A 21,074-nucleotide genomic window follows, 5' to 3' on the forward strand; every position below is an offset into this window, starting at 1 on the left:
TCTGTCAGTTAGGGTGTTTTGTATCTGATGCCTGTCGTGTGACGGGGCAGTTGTATGAACAATGACACTTTGTTTCACATTCATATGGATTTGACAACTACAGTAGCACTTCTTCAATGTGTCACCTCTCAACCTGTCGCGTGTGTGTAGAGAGAGAAAGAAAGTGTTCTCATTGTGTTTGTGAGTTAAACTGAATACCAGGCAGTGATGATGTACTGCTGAGTTTCTCGATGAAGACAGGTTTACAAAAGCATCCCATGTTAGCCTAGTTGTCCAAATGTCGTGACGCATGATGCATGTTGAGTCAGTTTACACACCCTTGAAAATAGCGGCAAAATAATCATGTCAGCAATGTGCACAAATAAACTGAATTGTTATCATGGGACGTATTTTTCAGTCAGAGTGCATTTCAATTGATTGCTGATTAGTTTTATCAAGTTCACTTTTTCTTGTTGTAATTTCTTTCTTTTCTGTCGTCCTCCGAGAGTCGACAAGGAGTGAATGTTAGTTAAACATTTGTATTTGAAAAATAATTTTAATTAGAACGCAGAGATTATGTGATATTTATTCTTTTTTTTCTTAATTTAAATGACATCTCACTGGCTATTAACTTTCAACATGTCACGCAGGAGCAGAGACAGTGGCAAAACAAATATCCTAAGTAATAATTAAATTTAATGAATGATATAAACCCAAAAATAATATTATTTATGTATGCCTATATGCAATGAACCACCACAGAGCAATCTATGGTATAATGAAATGTGTTCTTTTGTTTCTTTCCTTTCAATACTTGACATTAAAAAGAGAGAAAAAAAAGATTTGGACATTTATTATTTATTTGGCATATGTTTTTCCTTCTTACACAGAAGACTGTGTTATAATCACTATACTGTAGATATTTAAAAACATCTGTGCAAATGATTCATTGGCTGAAAGCAAAAGTGGACACTTTCTTTGATGCTGCTGTGAATGCAGCTGAGCGTCACATTCAGTCTGGTTTCCCTGAAACCTCCTCTGTTCATTGTTCTCTGTGTGATTCAGACCTTTTCACAGCAGCTCTCCTGTTATTTAGACTGAGCCTGTGACTCAGCTTTGTGACACCATCGCCACGAAAGACCCTGTCTGATGAACTTTACTGAGCAGTAGTTCACCCGTCACATTCCTTCACTTAGACGTTTATTTCCATTGTTTAACATATTTGATATTTTAAACAAATAAAGAATAAAAGTATGTAAAAGAGTTAAGATTATTGATATGTTGTTGAGTAGTATTGTGTCATCTTTTGATGGGAAAGTAATACATAATTGTCTCCTTTTCAAACCTCTAAAAACAGCCCATTCAGTCAAGTCTTCTTGAATCTTTTTCTCTTAAGATTAAAAAAACCCAATATGAAACATAAAGTACAGATTCACATTATAGTTGTATTTATTTGGTAAAATAAACAACAGTGCATTTCTAAAAGCATGGACAGATGTGATGTTTGTTGGCAGCCGTACAAAAACACGTTGTGCCCAGTTCTGCCACAAGAGACCGACAAAAAAACGAGCACTAAGCAAATGAACTCCCTGCGAAAACAATAATATGTCTTTGCACTGAAGTGCATTTTGTCATATCTGACACTCAAGTATTTCCAGTGAGTAGCTGATTATTTACAGATTAAAGATGTGCAGCCTCAGTCCTTAGATCTCTCATGAGAGCACCTCAGTGCGGTGGAAATGTTTATTGATGACTTTGATTATGGTACAACTCTATATTGCTGGAATAAATGCAGTGAGATTATATTACTGGTGATTCGAGTCTTAAGGCTATGTTGGGCTTTGCAGCAACATTTCACAGTGATCCTCCTCCCTTTGCGTCCGTGTCAGACGCAGTACTTCCAGAAGCAAGCTGCTGACGAAATGAGAAAAAGACATTTTACATGCAGAATAAAAATACAAATATAAATGGGTTTGTGTGATACATTTGAATCCAGAAGTACTATATTTAACTCACGTTCACCCCTCTTCTTAGTTATGGATTTGCCTTCTGCCAAATTGGCTGTGATCTCCCTCTCCAGCTCCAGGTCCTCCCTGAGCGCCCGCAGCTACAAGCAGAGATCAGAGCAATTAAACGCAGCACGGCAGGTAGACGTCACCTCAGTGTCAAAACACCAATGATTTTAGTAAGGAAGTTGTGTAACAGGCTTTTATTCAGAGTGGAATGTATTCACCTTTTAACACACTCCATCTTTACACAAACACAAGATATTTACTTAGTGATAAATCATTATAGACTTTCCACAAGTTGCTTCAAGGACGAATCTGTAAATGTTCTTACCTCTTCTATTTCAGCTAATTTATTGGTCAGCTCAAGACCTGCAGAAAGGAAAACCAGTCGTCATCATCAAAGCAAAGAATGCATTTGTGTTAGTTGTATCAGTTTCACCATTTTACTTCATCTCTCACCTAGAGGATCGTCCTTTTCAACGGGAACTAAGCTCTTGTGTAGTAACATTGCAAGAATCTTGCTCTGAGGATCTGTGTCTTCTTTTGGATTAAAAACATGGTTTCCTGCACATACAAAGCAAATACAACTGCAACTGTAAGCACCCTGAATATCACAAAACATAACCAGAACATGTCATTCCATTTCAGATTACATAACCTGTTGCATTTTTGCCAAACTGAACCATAAACCCAACAATGGCACCAATTTAAGGTTTGCAGAAGTTGCGTTCAGTATCCTCAGCTGCATTTTCATTATATATAGATGAATATAAAACAATGCACACTTACCAGGGTTAAATATGCTCCGTCCCTCCACGTTTAGAACTCCCTGCAGTAGTAACAAACTCAGGAGTCCTAAGCAGTAGTTCACAACTGAAACCTTATCCATAGTACTTATTGAACAGTCCCAAACTATCTCTGCACGATGAGCACTCCCTCAAGCAAGACAAGTAATCCACTGCCTTGGGTCCATCCCGTCAATATATTTATCCTCAGGGGCCAGGAGGAGTGGTCAGTCAGCCTCTTGCGTACTAAATCAATTGATCGTCATCGTGGGTTTTTTGTCAACAGGCCACCTTTTCACATGGACCATCAAGAGTCTGAGAGAAATACGATGATCTGACGTTGTAGGCGAGTAACCCTACATCACTCTGACATGGACAAATCAAACCAAGAGAGGAAGTTATCAATCTGCCTGTTGGTTATGAGAGACCAGAATCCAATGTTCTTGGCACTTGCAAGTCTTTTTTTTCTTTTACATTAATTGCTTCTTTAAATAGATACATGGAAGTGTGTTGGTCTTGGGAACAAGGGGACAAATAAATTGATTCAGTCTCTAAGTGCACCATAGCTGGAGATGAGCTCTTCAATCTTGGCGTCAGGACTGATTTGGATCTGAAGGAACATCCATCACTCAACACCTCCTGTAGTCTATTTTGTGCATCAAGGAAATCACATCTCATACCTCTGCCAGAGGAGCAGGCATTGTGCTTGCGTAGTGTTAGGGAAATGAGCAGCTACTGAATTTGGCTTGTGAGGGTCTCATAACAGTGGCCGTGACCCCTTCAGACCTGACTGAGGAGCCTGGTGTCGTCTGCTGTCTCTCATCCAAGACCTATTCAAGGATAAATGAAAACTAATAAGAAAGAAACCTGAATTTGAGGTTTAAGTGGAGACAAAGCAAGAATGGAAAAAAACATAAGAGGCACTGGATGGTTTATACAATATTAGAATTAAATGTTCAATTTTTTTGTTAATTATTTTTATTAATGTGTGAGAAACGTGCGAGCCAAAGCGATGTAGTCATCAATCCTGTTCCTGCTCCCAACCAGTCCACTGCGTCACCAATGAAAGAGGTCAGGGCCATGTTGACCTTTAGAATATGTCACTGAAAAATAAACAGCAAGACATGGAGACAGTCACAGTGCATCTACTAATGGAGGTATTGACTGGCCAGTAAATGGATCTACTACCAGTTCATTATAATGGATGTTCAGTTAAGATAATTAATTGGAAAGAGACGTGGTGTGGTAAACACCTGCAAGTTGTAATGCTGAACACTAGAGGGAGCAATCACATTAACATATCAAATCCAGGGACGTGCGGTCAGGGGAGGCAGAGCCATCATGAAAAGTAAAAAACGAAAATAACAATAAATAGAAATGTATATTTGTCCACTGGTCTGTGCTATAACTGCATTTTCTGTATGATTCTAATCTTTTTGATCATTTTTATAGTCAAAATCGCTGAATTTGCGTATTCTCTGTTCAGATACAGGAGCGATGCGAGCTGCGGCAGCGACGAGCTGAGCCTCCCCTCGGATTGCGCAATCCTCTGCAAACTAGGTTGAGCGTATGCATTTGGCACGTGCCTGTTACTATCTCGCTGTATGTCACCAATATAATGTTTACAGACACTTTTATTATGCGTCCTGACTTTCCATAGTCCAGTTAATGTATGTGATGTATGTGTGTAACATATTTACACATGACACATGACATGTGTGTGCGTGCGTGTGAGTTGCTTTGGCATTACACACGTATGTTTCACATGCCAAGAAAGCGTCTTTGAGCTTGAATTTGAGAGAGAGAGAGAGAGAGAGAGAGAGAGAGAGAGCGAGAGAGAGAGCGAGAGAGAGAGCGAGAGAGAGAGAGAGAGTTGTGGAAATTCTACATATAAATCCACACATAGCATTTGACGAGTTTGATGTAATTCACAAGATTGGTTGTTAAAGTCGCCCTATGTTCTCCACCAAGGTATTGAATTATGGAACATGATGTAAACTCCTGATTATGTCACAGCATTGTATAAAATACTTTACACGTTTTTGACTGATTTGATTTGAATTAACATCCTGAAATCAAAGTACAACACATGACCTGTACATGCAATCTACTATAGGTTTTGTCCTGTAGTCTTAACAGTTCCAAAGTATAAATATTTACGAGAGAGAGAGAGAGAGAGAGCGCGCACATAGACAGCTTGTAACACACAGTCACGTATAAATGTGTGTCCTCTTCATTCAGACAAACAAACGTGTGTAGTAATTCTACTTTATCTATTGTTAAATGTAAGCCGCGTGCAGCGGCCTCGAGGCATCATTATTGATTTGGATCAGATAAGGCCCGGGGAGGCGTCTTCCCTATCGCTTCGAGCTGAAGAAGACTTCTTGTAGCTGCAGATGTCTACACTCACTGAACCTTGAGGCGGGAGCTACATCAAGTTAGCCAGCTGTAGCTAGAATTATACCGGAAGTGTGATAATTCAATCTCCAAAATTAAATCACAGGTTGAGAGCATGAGAAGGTTTTATGAGTATCCTTGTGGTGTAATAAATGTTCTTGCAGCTGTTGTATGACTTGTGAATTATTATTGTATGCTTTTTTTTATTTTGGATGCCGTACATATTCAATACTTAATAGATATTGATTATTGTGTTGTCTTTTAGCTACTACTGTTTTAAACTAACTGTTTTGTGTAAAATGTAATAAAATTAATAATTAAAAAAGGTTTGTGGTGGAAAGTTTTAATCAAGTACAAATGACCAGTGAAGTCTATAATACTAAAATGATGATTCTTGAGAAGTTAACTTGTCTTTGGAGTATTTATTCTTTGCAAAGAAGGATCATCAACTATGTATGCTTGCACTCTGTATCAATCATACAGAGTGCAAGCAGTCTGCTTGAGGAAGAACCCCGATAAAAGTGTGTTCATGTATTTTAAAGACAGTAAGAGGAAGGAGGGGGGGGGGGGGGTGTAATTATTCAATCACTGTCCCTGCCATACACACCTACACACTCCTGATGAAGCAGATTAGCTGAGTTAGTGCGTTAAGATTTTGATGAGTAATACCTAATACGTTTTTTTTTTGCTTTGATTATCACTTATTTGGTCATGAATATTTAATGTTAGAGACATTTTTTAAACTGAAGGCAAGTTTTAAGGGCTTTAAGCCCTTAAACCCTAGCCCAAGCCCTGGGTAAAAACATAGCCAACATGTATCAGAAATAGCTCCTTAAGGCTTAGTAGATAGAAGGCTTATATGAATATTTTTATTTTAAAAGGAGAGAAGCTAAGGAATATGAATACATTGTAAGTAAACCTATTTCTATTACCATTTCAGAGTAAATGAAGGTGCAATAAAGGGAAAAGTTCGATTATTTGTCTTATAAATGTAGTATATAATCTAAATGTATATGGCCATGTTACTATTACAACCAAGATCCCATCGATAATGATGCAACTGAATGTGTTCTCCTAATCTTTACTACAACTTTAAATTCACAGAAACAGAACAGAAATTCACTCAAATAAAACATTTATGATACAACTTATAAAGACATATTTGGATGGTCTTCCAGTCTACCAAAATTACAAGTCTTTTATTTTTGACATTTTCTAAGCGGAAGTCGTGTGCTAAATCACTGCGACTTGATTGGCTGGTCCTGTAAAGGTGCAAGGGAGGGAGGGACGCTCGTAGACAATCTGACATGCTAGCTTCGGCAGAGTATCTGTTAGGCAATTACAGAAGCGACGTATCGAGAGAGGGTGGCCACCGAAACTAATCAAAAAGGGCCGTCCAGCACCTGGACCATCAATCGGGTTTATGAGTAAAGGCGATCGATCAGCCTGCGGTTAACCTTCGGTGAAACGCGGAAGTGTAATTCAACGTCAACGGTTTTTTTGTGTGACTTATTATCGGTGACAACATGGCTGAATGTAACGTTAGCATCGACAAGAATAAACTACCTGGAGTGAAAGAGGGTAACGTCCACAATATATTTGCAGGCTAAATGTGTAAAGTAAGCTAGCTGTTTAGCATCACATCACTAGCTAGGTGACACTGTTGAGGCTAATGTTAACTGAGTGAACACAGGTGTTTATTTGGGTGTTATGGTTGCTAGCACAGCTTGCTAGTTGATGCTAGCTCATTAGAGTTAATGTCAGGTAGCCAGCACTGATTATTGACTTTGTATTATAGGTACACATGTAGTGCCAGATTTGGTATCAGAGTCAAACCGTTTCCAGTCAAGGCTGTCAGGCATTAGTCTAGCAGGGAGAACACAGGTTTACATGTTGTATCCCACTTCACAGAATTGGATTTGGATTATGGTGAAATTGTTTGTGTGCATAGATTACAATTTAATGGGTATACTTAATCTGGCACGACACCAGTGTGTGTATAAAGCCACAGAGAAGCCAACTGATTTAGTACTGATCACATGGAGGTGTTTGCCTGTTGTAAGATATGTAGAAGACAAGATGCTTTGTTTGTTTTTTGGTATAAAAGCAGCATTTTTAATTTCATATCTGACATACAGTGGTGGAAGAGCTCTGATCTTGTAGCCTACTTTATGTAAATGCAACAAGACCACGTTGCAGAAATACTCTTGTTACAAGTCAAATAAAAGTACAAAAGTAATGCTCATTATACAAAACTGCCAATTTCAGAATAATATATTACCTTATTATAATTATTGATGCAATAACTTCATCACTTTAATGTTGCAGCTGGTTGCTTAATCTATAATGATGCATCATAATTTAGGAGTTAATTATATTTTGTATTCTGAATCCATAAAGTAAATAAATGTAGTGGAGTAAAAAGTACAACATTTGCCTCTGAGATGTAGTGGAGTCGAAGTATAAAATGTAGTGGAGTAGAAGTATAAAAATGAAAATACTCAATACAAGTGTCTCAAATGTATTCTGAAGTACAGTACTTGAGTAAATGTACTTAGTTATGTTCTACCACCACTGACTTATTAGGCTCCGCTTTGCTTTTGGCCGTAAAATCTGTTACTGCTTTGAAACTTTATCTTGAAAGACCAGAAGGAAAGAACACTATCCCCTCCCCCTTCCTCCTTCAAAACGTTTATACACAAACAGTAGTCTGCTACTGTTACTGGTGTGCAGGTGAAGAGTGGGGCTTTCACACTGAAGCCAGTTTTGGATGTGATGCTGTGTTGGTGGGAAGGACCCGTCCTGTGAGTGTGAAGCAGCTGCTCAGCAGGATGCTTGTTATTCTGGTCAGAGAGAGAGAAGGAACGTGCATCCCCACTGCTTGGCTAGTCTGCAGAGGCAAAGGACTGAGAAAGCTGCTGGAAAAGTTTCAATTTCATCCCCCATGTGTGAGGAAAATAGTAAATATTGTGAGCCGACTAATTGTACTGTAACTCACAGAGGAACTGAGCTCGTATTTCTTTTTGCCTGTGCACATAAAGTCCAAAGACTTGAGGTTCTTTGTTATTTGTGATGGCTGATTTTCTGTTTTCCAGCACAAGGGGATCAAAGAGAGAACTTAAACCATAGCAGCTGTAATCCTTCTCTCACTTGTTCCTTGGTGTCGTGAAAACCAGACCAAGTAGAATACAGCATTGTTTCCAAAATGTTAACTTCACAGGCTTTTAAAGGAACTGCCTCAACCCCAAACTGTTACAGTAGTTCAAACGACTAGTGTTTAGTTCTATACTAGCCAGAATAAATCTTGAGCTAAGAAGATTAAGCATATGGTTGATAATGATGTGTGTTGATCAAATCCCATATTGGTCGGGGGCTGTGTGGGGTTTTGTGGAGGTCTCGCCCTCCACTTCACAGCATCTGTTTGAACCCAACCAGCCGCCCAGTCACCTCCCATCGTATTAAACCAGACAATCTGCACCACTCATCAGGGTTGTGTGCTGAATCCCAGGCGCTTTTATGCTTTAGCTATAATACACGCTAACACATAGTCAAAGACCTTTGCTGGTTATTAATTTTTTTTTATGTGTATGAAGTCATCTTTGTGAGAGCAGATGATGGGCTGTGAGCCCGGCGGCGTGAGGTTGCCGAGTGCGACTCAGCTCTGTTATGAAAGCTGAGAGGAGGAGAGCTGTAAATACGAGATTAGTATCACACAAGGAATTGATTATGACTGAATATATGTGCTGTAATAATTCTCCCGTAACAAGAGTAAGTGAAATGATTCTTTTTTTTAGTTTTGGTCTTCACTGAACAGAAGCCACTGCCAGCAGCAGAGTGGTGTCTGGCTGCTTGCAAGATGAAATCATGACTTTAATTTTGTTCTTCTATATTTGATGCAGTGATGTTTACACACGTTTTGCAGCCGAAGAAAAGATTCTCGCTGCAGTATTTTAAGATGTGTGTGTGTGTGTGTGTGTGTGTGTGTGTGTGTGTGCTAACCATAGGGTTGTTAAATTCATGTTGACCGAGCCGTAGAAGCAGATGCTTTAAGATGCACACGTCCTATGCTGTAGGATCCATAATTAGCTGAGGCTTTGAGAAAGGTCGTAAATGTCCCCTTAGCTTCAGTATTTGAAGACGGGTGGATCCCGTCCTGCTGCCTCATTCAGAACAGTTCCGATGGAGGTGTGATGTTGGCATCGGGTGTTTGCACAATTGTTTCCAGAATTCACAGCACTTTCTGTATTATTGGAAAAAGCACAAATGGAAAGTCTGCTGTAGTTTTTAGGTTTGTTGTGAAGATTGAAAAGGAGCAGTGAAATGTCTCGCACGTGACAATTAAGATCATGATTTTTAGCCGCACACCGTGCAAGTTTGAGGCCTCGAGTTACCAGCTGAGAACGGGCCAAATAGAAATTTATAGGCTGCTGTCAAAAAAACTCAGCTTCAGTAAATGTGACTCACTGCTAGATTAGGTTTGTTCAGATCTCATGCTGTCTGTAATATTTTAGGTTAGGACTTTTGATAAGATGACGCATTCTTTGTGGGTGATTAACGTAAAGTAACTACGTCAGCTTTTAGGATCCAGCGCCTAATTTAGAACACATCTAAATGCATTTATTTCTGTCTGTGCTGATGGTTCTTTCGTTGTTTTACTCGAGCACTGCCAGTTCAGGGATTTAAACCGGCAGCTTGTCAGTAAGTAAGCCTATTTCTCACTTGTTTCGGCATCATATAAAGAGCCACTGAACATAAAATAAATCTTTTTATTGTGGGTCACACTGTAGGTCATTTTTCTATGTACGTGTATATGTGTAGTGTGTGTGTGAGCAGCGGGGCCGCATGTTAAACACTCAAAACTGTGAATGTCGGATAAAGATCAAACATCTCAACTGCCTCAAGCTTGTCTTGTACCAGCTACATAGCTGCTTAGCGTCTGAGTCAAGAAGCAGGCAGTACTTGGAACTCATTTTAAACTTTTGGCTTTGTCAGTATTCCTTTTTTCAATTTCAATCCCTTTCCTTTTTTCTTTCTTCAGTGTGCCGAGACTTTGCTGTGCTGGAGGACCACTGCCTGGCTTACAACCTCCAGGAGCAAGAAAGTAAGAAACTACAAATGTAGCCATGTGTTTTTTGTTTTTTTTTTGTTGGTCCCAGCCCCCATGTTTCCCCCCTGAAGAGATGCGTAACTCCTGCTTATTTCAAACGGGGGACGTCTGCTTTTAATGTCAGTCATTTGTTGTCAACCTCAGTCAGAGAAAGGCCTGGCTGCTTTAATAAGATGTGGAAAAAGTTCATACAGATTCTGCAGGTCCGTTTCCTGTCTGTTTAAACACTTAATTATTGTAATGTTTTCTGCATCAGGCCCCTTACGTCACTGCAGACTGTTTCTGTCATGCTGCCCAGCTGCATTCATCCTCTAGGTCACCTAATGCTTACTTTGCAAAAGAACAAACTATGAAAGATGTTTTCACAGTGTAGTATTTATAAAAAAAAAATAAAAAAAAAAGGAAAGAAATTGAATGCAGTACACAATGCTCCTCTTTTCCTTGTTTTTATGGAATATTCTGGAAAAGTCTCTCAAACTGCAGTGTCAGTGGCTGCAGCCTGCTTAAGCCCACATAAACCCTGCTTCAGCCCTACAGTTAACAGTGTGAATGGTGCAGGATGCCACAACAACACTGTATCAGGGCTGTGGCACACTACAGTGGACTGGTGCACGTGATTTGTTTGGATCACATTAATTTGTGTGTGCTGCAGCTGTAGCACAGAGAAGCTTTGCAAGTTTCTTTTTTGTTTTTGTTTTAGGGAACTTGAGATACTTGCTTTTTATGTGCGCTCATATGTGTGACATTAGCGGGCATCTTTTTCACATGATTTTAAAAAGGCACTTTGGAGACTCACTAAAGAGGCTTTGTTCCCTTGCTGCTGATTTGCAGTAAGTGCAACATTATGAATTAGTGAAAATCTCATCATGGTTGCAACTTTGAAACTTTTTTCTCTTCTCAAAAGCTTCTTTTGCTTTAGCGTTTCCTTTCAAAATTCTCTGTGGAACCGCTTCCCCTCTGATTGTTTGTTTGTTCATCTCGTTGATTTGGGTTGAAAAGACATTTTCTGACCCAGACGTGACGAGGCCTTCCTTTTGATCAGACACAAATGAATATGTGCAGATGGCTATAATGCCCAGCACATCTCTTCATGTCCTTCACCTGGAATCATTCATGAAGAAATGACAGGAACGAACAGGAAGAGGCTACTGCTTTTAGGTTGTGCAGGAAATGTGTTGATTTTAGTTTTTAGATTTCTTTGGGGATCTTTTTAGACAGAGTGCTTTTACTTATCTGCACTGGACAATAGTTTGTTTTTCTGTTTCTATAAATGTATCACCATAAAAGGGTAAGTTATGCGACGAACTCTGCAAGAAAGAAGGCCAGATGTCACCCAGCCATACCCTAAGTGCAGCTTAGGCTCCATTTTAGCTGCCATTAATTTGGTTTTGGCTGGCCTTTGTGTTGTCATTAACCCTTTTTTTTGTATGCTCTATGAAGAAGGTTCATCCCCCTTAGCTCCCTTTGTTGTAGCACTAACTGATCTGCTGGATCACATCAACAGATGGCCGTCCTAAAAGAGTCATTTTCTTTTTTTAGCACATTCACTTCAAGTTAACGTGGAGTTAAAGCTGGATTTTATTTCCATTTAAAAAAAAAAAAATATCCAGCAAATTGCACATGGACAACATTTCTTTTTGGCTGTGTCAGCACTTGGCGTGTTTGTTTCTGGAATGCGTGTTGTTTTCTCCGACCAGCTTCTCTGGAGGTTCACACAGTCCAACTTTCTCACCCTAACTCCCCTTTTTCTGAATGACGCGAGACCCCTTCAAGGTTGAGTTTGTTGAATTAATAAATGTCACAACGTCTGGTCCTGTTTGTTTTTGCTGCCTTGAAAGATTAATCAATGTTCCTGTTGAGAAATGTGGCGATGGATAAATGATAGCCTTATCTTGAGTTGGGACATCAGCTTTTTTTTTTTTTTTTTTTTTTGTAAGCTGTCATAAACTTTAACAATTGATCAGCGTCCCAAAAAATCAATGTCAACCCCTTGACTTTTTATCAAGTCGCCACAGCTGTGACTCAGTTTCCTCTTTCAGTCGCAAAGCAGAAACTTTATGGAGCCTCTCACGGGTAAATTGCCAAACGTAATTTGGTCCTTTTCACATGAAAGCCGGGAACAGATTGATAGCCAGGTGGAACAGAGCTGAGCGAGTGAGTGATGCTCTCCATCCTTACAAAGTGCTCGCAGTGCGTCATCAAGCAGGATTTATCATCTGTTATGGCCCACAACGTGCCATCACACAACCTTGGAGCGGCACCTCAGCTGCGGACATTAATATCTCAGTGAATAAGAGCGCTCTCTGTTTATTATCAGACACCGTGTCCTCAACGTTTATCAGTAGTGCGGTCCGGCGAGCCGACCTACTCTGCTCTGTGTACACAAGTTTTAAGAGCCGTGCTTATGTGTTTGTGTCCCACAGTTGAGAGCCACTTGGCGTCCAACGTCAACAAGAGTCGTCTGGTGCAGAATGACCTGCAGGTGGCCAAGAAGCTGCAGGAGGAGGAGGATCTGAGAGCCAAGGGCCAGAACCAGAAAAAGCACGTTGACATGTGGGTGTCACACACGTGTGCACACACACATGCCCACTCATCCATGTGCACACACACACACACACCATATGTCTATATTAGGGCTGTCAAAATATCAGGTTTTACTCAACACGATTATCATGAACAAAATAATTCACAATAATCATATTATTGTGATATCTATGTAAAATGTAAAAGAAAGAAATAATAATAATAATAATAATAATAATAATAATGCTATTATTCAAATTCATCTTCAACTTTGTTTATTTTGCTTTTTTGTCCAAATTAATTCCACTCAAACAAACAGTAGGGAGGAAGTCTGTAATCATAACTTTACCAAAGCGTGATTTTTAGGGTTAGGGTTTATTGAGCCTGGTCCTTGTAAGAAGCTATTCTCCTTCACACTAGCAGAGAGCCTTTGATGTGTCACACTCTAATATTTCCCACCATGCGCAAACGGCTAAAACGGCTTCGCTTTGACAGATTTAAATTTTTTGTTGATTGTTTTATTTATATTTAGGCCAAAGCATATAAGACCTATTGTTTCTATATTGTGAAATAAGTGTGTAGGACAAAGTACCGATAAAGTAAATAAAAAATAAAAATAAAGTAGTACAGTACAGTTAAAAGCTATAGGCCTATTTGTTTAAAAAATCCCACGGCACACCGGTCGTGGCACACCGTTGGGGAACCACTGATCTAGGTAATCATGTAATCATATAACCATCTATAACCCTAACCTTTTTTTCTAAGAAGAATTATGAATTGGTTTAATTTAGTCTAATTTCTAAAATGAAATGACCCTCAAAGACTTGGAGAAGTCATCCGAACACTTTGCAATAATAGCCGTGTACAGTATTTTCTGCTCTGTTGATGGCAGCTGTTTCAGATTAGTGTAATTACTCCCAAACCCTTTACCAACAGATGTATGGGGTGATCCATCTCTCTCCCCATAGATGACTCCAAAGTGACTCGTCGTTCAGCCAAACTGATTTATCGTTCCGTGTATGTTTGACCCTTTTTAACATCGTAAATGAGTAGGTCATGGCTTGCGTTCTTTACCTGCTCGTTTTAGGCTCTTTGTGCTAGAGAGCAAAGATGCAAAGGTTTGTCAGCCGGGTCAGACGTACATTCAGTCTACATAAGATTATCGAGCCTGTCTTCATCTTCATATGTTGTCTTCATAAACGTATAGAAGAACACACGAGCCGATCATTCTCGGTTCTAGTGGTCTCTGCGTGGCATCTCCATAGCCCTGAAGTATGATTGTATTTGCTCCTAAACGCAGGGAAGTGTTCTGTTGCGTCTTCTTCTTCGGTCGAGATCAGGAGCTGCGATAAAGCCCACTCGGAGTAAAAGTCTGCTTCTCTGCCATTTTGTTATTCAAATAATATTGTTGAGTCACAGCTTGGTGAGATCACTGCGTCACAAACATACACAAGCACGCACACAGACATACTGTATAGAAGTGGGGCCCCCCAGGGAGAGGCCAGATGCTCCACAATCGATGCCGGCAGGTCAATGCTGCCTGTCATGCTGGGAGCTCACACTGCTATCCACACTGTACTTGCCAATGCCACTTCATCCACACACACACACACACACACACACACACACACACACACACACACACACACACACACACACACACAGAGCGGATTGCAGCATCACTTGTTTATTAATATGCGCTGTTAAGGTGCTACAGTCTGTTTTTAATTTTTTGCCAGCTTAAGTCCTCCTGAGCTGTCGGCTGCTTGGGGCAAACACATGTGCAGGTGCAAGCTACTTAAGCTGTTACTGAAGAGCATTACACTCGTGCATGTCTACACACACACACACACACACACACACACACACACACAAGCACACAAGCTGAGAAAGTATTTGCAAACCAGCCCTCCAGGCAGATGGTGTTGTCAAAATCCTGTGGTTTTGAAGACGTGAGTGAGTGATCAACATCATGACAGGCAAATATTCCTGCTCCTGCCTGGAGCAAACACGCTACCTCTCACACGTCAGATAACTTCACTGCTCATCACTGCTCTGTGTTTTTCTGGTGTGCATTCATGCATAATATATAATGCGTGGTGACTTTTTCTACTTTCATGATTTGCTTATTGTGGAGTTTGGCAGTGAATTTAAGTGTTTTCATTTTCTGTGAAAGCCTCAAGTCTGGTCTATAAAATGTCCGAAAATAGTAGAAATGTCCATCTCAGAGTCCAAGGAAATATCTTGTTTTGCCCGTCCAAAACCCAAAGATGGTTAACATGATATAACACGGAGCAGGACATGTCCATGGTTGAGAGGCTGAAAACATAATAATATAGTCAGGAGTGATATCAAAAGTATTGAGGGTCAGAAGAATGCCAACAGAAGCATCAGCAGAAGGGAAGACATTGAAGTATTAAACAAATATGTAGAGATGTAGGATCATAAAATACATCCAAAGCTTTTTTTTTTACTATTATTCATGTCCATGCATATTATATAAAGTATTTAAACGCTGGTTCATCATCAAACATTTTAGCTTAAACATGGTTTTATATATGTTTTTAATGTTCTCCAAACCTCTCCCCATTTACACGTCAACCTCTAGTGAGCGTCAAGACAATGAGATCGCCCAGGAGATTCAGGAAGAACTGGTCCGACAGGCAGAGCTGCAGCTAAAGCAAGAAGAGAAGGATGCGGTAAGAATCACATGCACAAAGGGACATCTCTGCCCATTCAAGCACAATGTTGGTTACATCCACTTGACTTCATTCCACCTGAATCATCACTTTGTTTGTGCCTCCCCGTTGTAATGATGAAATGACAGCTACAGTATGTGGTGACCTAACCTGTATGTTTCAATCACAATGTTTATGCCTTGCATCAAATAAAGAGCAGAGATTTAAGTATTGGGAAATGTTTCTCCATGGTGTTGATTAACGAGATGGTTTCAGAGATGAGTGTCTGGGTTTTCCCCCCACAGTGAGACGAGACAAAGGACAAATTCAGTAGTTCACAAGCACAGTTTAAAAACAAAAATCTCCGTCCACAAGATGTAGTGAAGTGACCTCAGTAGCTGATGCCTCTGTTCCTCAAAGCAGAGAAGACTAACTGTACATTTATGTGTAAACCGTTGGAACCAGCACGGTTTGGCCACGTACGCTATTGCACGGGATGTCGCCTCATTAGTGATGCCTCACAGAGCAGACGAAGGCGCACACTCTGACGTTACGATCCTAAAACTCACTTTTCCCAACACTGAAAACTTGAGTTTCTGAAAGAGCTCTGTTTTCAGTTACCTAAAATGCTGTTTGGGTGTGGATAAAAGCCAAAACACAAAAGAAAAAGCCTGTGGGCTTAGGACTTATTGTTCTTAAGGGTGGGCTCCAGCTTTTGTAAAACATTGTCAGTAAATCTTTCAAAGATATCTCAGATGCCACTTTTATTTGATTACTTGTTGCCCTTTTAAGTCGAGGGAGTGATGGGTCTCATTGCTTCATAGTTCTGTGAAGAAAATGCTCTAATTGGCCCGATTATGGCACAAACATCATCTCACCACTGTATTCTGATATGTTTGAAGCTACCCTGACTGGCAAAAGAGGGAAAACTACAACCCAAAACAAATTGACATATTTGTTACAGATATGCCCAAACAGGGACTTTTTCATATTCACGTGGGACGACATGCTTACTGTGGCCTTGTTTGTTTGTTTGTAGGCCATAGCTCGTAAGATGCAGGAGAAGGAGATGAAAGAGGAAAGGAGGAGACAGAAGCAGCTGGAATCAAACCTTGAGGAGGAGTACTTTGAGGATCACGGAGGTAGGCACAGCAGCACTGGCTCATGGTAATGTGTGGCTCTTGTCTGTAAGGACATGAGAGAAGATGTACCTCCTCCTCCTCCTCCTCCTCCTCTGTGGAATGGGATTTTTTTTTTTTTCTGCTCAGGATGTGTGAGGGTGTGCTTTTGATGCTGCACAGACTAGGGCTGACTCGAGGCAAAGCTTTTGGAATGCACTTATAACCACAATTAACCTTGAAGGCAGGCTTGCATGTTCCTACGGCGACACAATTAGTCATTTTGCTCCCATTCGAGAGCAAACACAAAACACCGCTGCAAATGGGTTTAACAGTGCTCCAGTTTTAAGACGCAGCTTAAATGTGCTTTGATAGCAGATTCGACCACAGATATGAAAAACGAATATCCTGTTTGTGGGTGATGGATTAAGAAAAACACTTAGATTTACCATCCATACCCACAAACGTGTGTCTGTTATGCTTCTATTACATATTGGTGAGCGTCTCAGTGTCACATATTGGAGTCTGTTTCAAGTCTTTTCATGCACCAGTCTGCATGATTCATCCCCCCTGGAGGTCTGTTCGTTTTCTGCTGAAAGAGAAGCAGTGGCTCATTTTAATCTTCCTCTTTTTCTTTGTGAATTGTCAAGTAACTTGTGCAGGCCTTTCACCTCAAGATCGGGGTTCAATGCACGTCCTTTAAAGAGTGAAGGGCTGTCAGTTGGTCAGCATTACACATGTTGCAGCTAAGTGTGAATGCAGGTTTAGTTTTTGAGCCATAGGTGTAACTTTGAGTATGGAAGGGAAGTATATTTCACTCGGACTCTGCTCTTTTCTCCGCAGCTTTGTCAGCCGGCTGAATCTGATCTGGCAGATTGACTCCTAGTTTTCCTGCCTCAACATTTTTATTTGTTTTTTCCAGCACCTTTTTTATTCCCTTAAGGTTATTATTGAGTTCAACATTTCTCCATTCCTTGGCTTTCAGGATTATTTGGGGAAGTTAAACGTGGGATGCAAAACAGGACATGGGGAGGAGGACAGTTGTAAACAGGGATTAGCTGCTGTGCAGCCGGGTTTTTAGAGAGTACAGCACCGGGTTGTGTCGACACTTTGTTGACATAAACATGACTGAGCAAATGTCCTCAGCTGTCGGTCTACCTGTCCTGTTGTGTCTGCATCTCATCAGCAGCCCAGGTGCTTTACCTCTTTCTAAAGCCGTCGCATGGGGCAGGTGGTTGATGAAGCCACAGTATATCTTTGCTGACTGAGCCAATCTGCCCTGCTCTATTTATACTAGAATATGTGTGCCACTGCCAGGGTTACTATCTTTTGGTTATGTGACTTGCAAGGCAAGACTGCACTCACCTATAATGTCCCTGCTTAGTGTGTGTGTGTGTGTGTGTGTGTGCATACAACTGTGGCAGTGTGAATGTACACACAGTAGAACAAAGATTGAGCTCCTTTGTTTACCCTGCATCTAACGCTGTACAGGCCTGAAGCCACAGTGAGTAACCGGATACATTTCATGCAGGTTACGGGATTGTACACACTGTACACAAAGATGCTAAAGTGTTGAGACTCTCTTGAGCAATTTCACCATCTTGTGCTTGTGAGTGTTCCATCTTAAGTCTCCATCCCACCTGTTTTCAAACCCTCACGTACACACACGCACACATTTGCAGTTCATGTAGCTTTTCATCCGGTCGTGTAATTGGCCGCTCCCTTTTAGTAAGTGATTGCCTGCCAGCTCTCTTAATCCAGTGGATTACAGTTGCACACAAACCAGCATGGGGGCAGAACCCCGTCTCCCGCTGCTTGACTGGGAAAACAATTGGAAGGAAGAGACAGTGTTTAAAAGTGATGTGAGACAGAAGAGAGCATGTAGTAGTCCGGCTGTCTTTGTACCTGCCTCCTTTTTTTATGAAGAACATGTGTTCCTCACTCACTAGTTCTGTTTTCCCCACTCTTAAATCAATCGTGCAAGGATTTTAATTAGTGATGCACCGACTGCACTTGTATTGGCCGATTCTGATTTTTCAAAAGTCTGACCTGCCAATTCCGATTTTCTTTTTGTAAGCGCTAAAAGTGACTGCATACACAAACAATTATGTAACTTTTCTTTAAAGGAAAAAACATAATTGTATATGAAAATGTTATATTGTGTATGTAGGCCTTTTGTAGTGAGTCAACTATTAATTATCTATCTAACACTATGTGTTAATACAAAACTATTTATGAATCAGTATCTAAAAATCTTGTGGCACATGTGTGTAAATGTATAAATAAATAATACTAGGATATTAACCACATCGCTAATTCCTCCACTCTTTGCATCTATAGCGGTTACGTTGTCTTTAGACCATCACTGTCCTCACAGGTGCCGTGTCTAACTCGGTGTTTACTAACCATCTTAGCTTATATCTTTCCCAGTTTGTTTTTGTTTTTTTCACTTTTCCATGTTGTCATCAACCATCATCATCATCATCATCATTCTCTTCACGCCGCCCTCCTCCCACCCTCGCTCCTTCTTCTCTGTTCAGCTGCAAGACGACCACTTGACTTGGACAAACACACCAATCACAAATCATCTTCCCCAGGCCGAAATGACGCATATGCTCCAGTGAGCTCACATCGTGATTACTCCCCAGATTATAGCTCAATAGAGACCAAAAGAAGCAGGTACCCAAGGCAGGACCCAGCGGCACCCCACAGCCGCTCCCGACACCCTGAGCACTACCTAGTGGCAGAAGGAGGGCGGAGCAGGCATGCAGATACGTACCCAGAGCACCTGCTGCACTCTAAAGGCAAGCATGGGGACCGGTACCCAGATTATGAGCCCACAGAGACTGGTAGAGCCAGGGGCCCAGGGGGGGAGGACACAGTGGTGAGAAGGAAGGAGAGACCTGCCAGACCACCTCCACCACAGGGCTCCGCAGAGCAAGACAAGGCCTGGGACAGAAAAAGAGACAGGCAACATGACCGAGACAGGGGCAGAGACCTGGAATGGGAGAGGCATATGGGGAAAGACAGGAGGCAGGACCTCAGGGGGGCGAGAGCAGGAGGGAGAGACGGGGAAAGATCCAAAGATAGAGGACTGAGTGGGGACAGACCGAGACAGAAAGACAGAGACAATCAACGAGCGAGAGCAAGGAGCAAGGAGAGAGGACTTGAAGATGATCCGGGGCACAGCAGGGACTTGCCGAGGCAGGGCAGGGCTTCTTGGGAGGAGGAAGGGGATGATGGTGAGAGGGAGAGGAGGGCCGGGGGCCGGCAGCGGGTCCAATCCGCTCCCAATGAAGTGTTTGACGAGCTGGAAGAGCAGGGCGGGGGTCCTGGCGAGGAAGGCAGTCATTCTCACCCCAACGAAGAGACAGGTACCACCCTGAGCCCCCCCTCTGGGCTCAGCGGGGGAGTTTGTGTGGTGTGCTGGAGTTGCTTTTTTGCTTTGGCAATCTCAGGTGGTGGGTTGATCTCACATTGCAATCACTAACGAAGACACTGATTTCCTCCGTTCTCATGAGGACGGGACAGCCACAGTAATTTCTGATGACTGATGTGATTCTAATGATGGTTTGAAATAATTGGATTTGCCGATGTTGTGCTGTGGGTTTCGCTCAGTCTTGTATTGTCTGCTGGATTGTTGCATTGAGCAAGGAAAAGATTACTGCTGAGAAATGTGTGCTGTGATTTTTGTGGTAGTATAGCTTCATGAATTTTGATGAGCTACAAATGTGGCATTCCACAAAGGGTTTCAGGGGCTGCTGCGCTGGTTTTATTATCCCAAAGCTGTTAAATGCATTTAATAAAACACAGTAGAGATGCACTGCAGCCCTTTTTGGTGCCTCACAGCTTCATTCCAACTACGATTTGAATCTTTTGTAGTGTGGAAACGATCACTCTAACAGTCAGAACATAATTAAGATCATTTCAATCATTCATCATTAAACAAAAATGGCCAAAATAATCAGGAAGTACAAGAAATTTGAAGGCGTTTTTCTGATGTTTTGCAGACTATTCAAATAATTATTAGACGACGCAAGCCTAATCTATTGTTAACAAATTGTGCCGACATCCGCAGGTCGCATTGTGCACCGAGGGAGTGGAGCAGTAATAGCAGAAACCGAGTATGGAGTGTCCGAGGCCACCAAGGGGTTGGTGAAGCTGGATATCCGTGATCAGGAGCTGAAGGACATGGAGGTGGCCAGGAAAATGCAAGAGGATGAAATCAAGGTTTGGAGGGAAACTGGAAAAGTATTAGATTTAGTTTATTTGTGCATATAAAAGGTGACGGTGACGTTTCAATTGAACAACCTAAAACACGTAGAAACTGGATAATACAAAGTGCAACACCCAGCTTCTGGATAATGGATGTAAAGTCAGGTCAGATATCTAAAGCTGATATTGAGCTTATAGTAAGTATGATATCAAAATAATAGCCTCAGTGGTAACTAGTACAATATCAGTTCTTCACACCTCTG

The 21,074-nt window shown here is 41.2% G+C and overlaps 1 protein-coding gene across 3 annotated transcripts in view; it reads left to right on the forward strand.

Moving 5' to 3' along the window:
• The first annotated feature begins 6,447 nt into the window (after positions 1 to 6,447).
• ccdc50a (coiled-coil domain containing 50a) overlaps positions 6,448 to 21,074 on the forward strand; it is a 19,886-nt gene continuing 5,259 nt past the window's right edge. Inside the window, exons 1-7 of one of the 3 annotated variants that reach the window (XM_029430217.1) lie at positions 6,448 to 6,751; positions 10,209 to 10,271; positions 12,701 to 12,830; positions 15,409 to 15,499; positions 16,518 to 16,620; positions 19,137 to 19,400; positions 20,675 to 20,826. In XM_029430217.1, the coding sequence (XP_029286077.1) occupies positions 6,697 to 6,751; positions 10,209 to 10,271; positions 12,701 to 12,830; positions 15,409 to 15,499; positions 16,518 to 16,620; positions 19,137 to 19,400; positions 20,675 to 20,826 (858 nt within the window). In that variant the 5' untranslated portion in view covers positions 6,448 to 6,696. Of the gene's footprint in view, positions 6,752 to 9,776; positions 9,869 to 10,208; positions 10,272 to 12,700; positions 12,831 to 15,408; positions 15,500 to 16,517; positions 16,621 to 19,136; positions 19,401 to 20,674; positions 20,827 to 21,074 lie in introns of those variants that run through there. The other 2 variants (XM_029430219.1, XM_029430220.1) reach the window with 2 other exon arrangements.

The sequence above is a fragment of the Cottoperca gobio genome, chromosome 4, assembly GCF_900634415.1.
Source record: "Cottoperca gobio chromosome 4, fCotGob3.1, whole genome shotgun sequence".
Classification (NCBI taxonomy): Eukaryota; Metazoa; Chordata; class Actinopteri; order Perciformes; family Bovichtidae; genus Cottoperca; species Cottoperca gobio.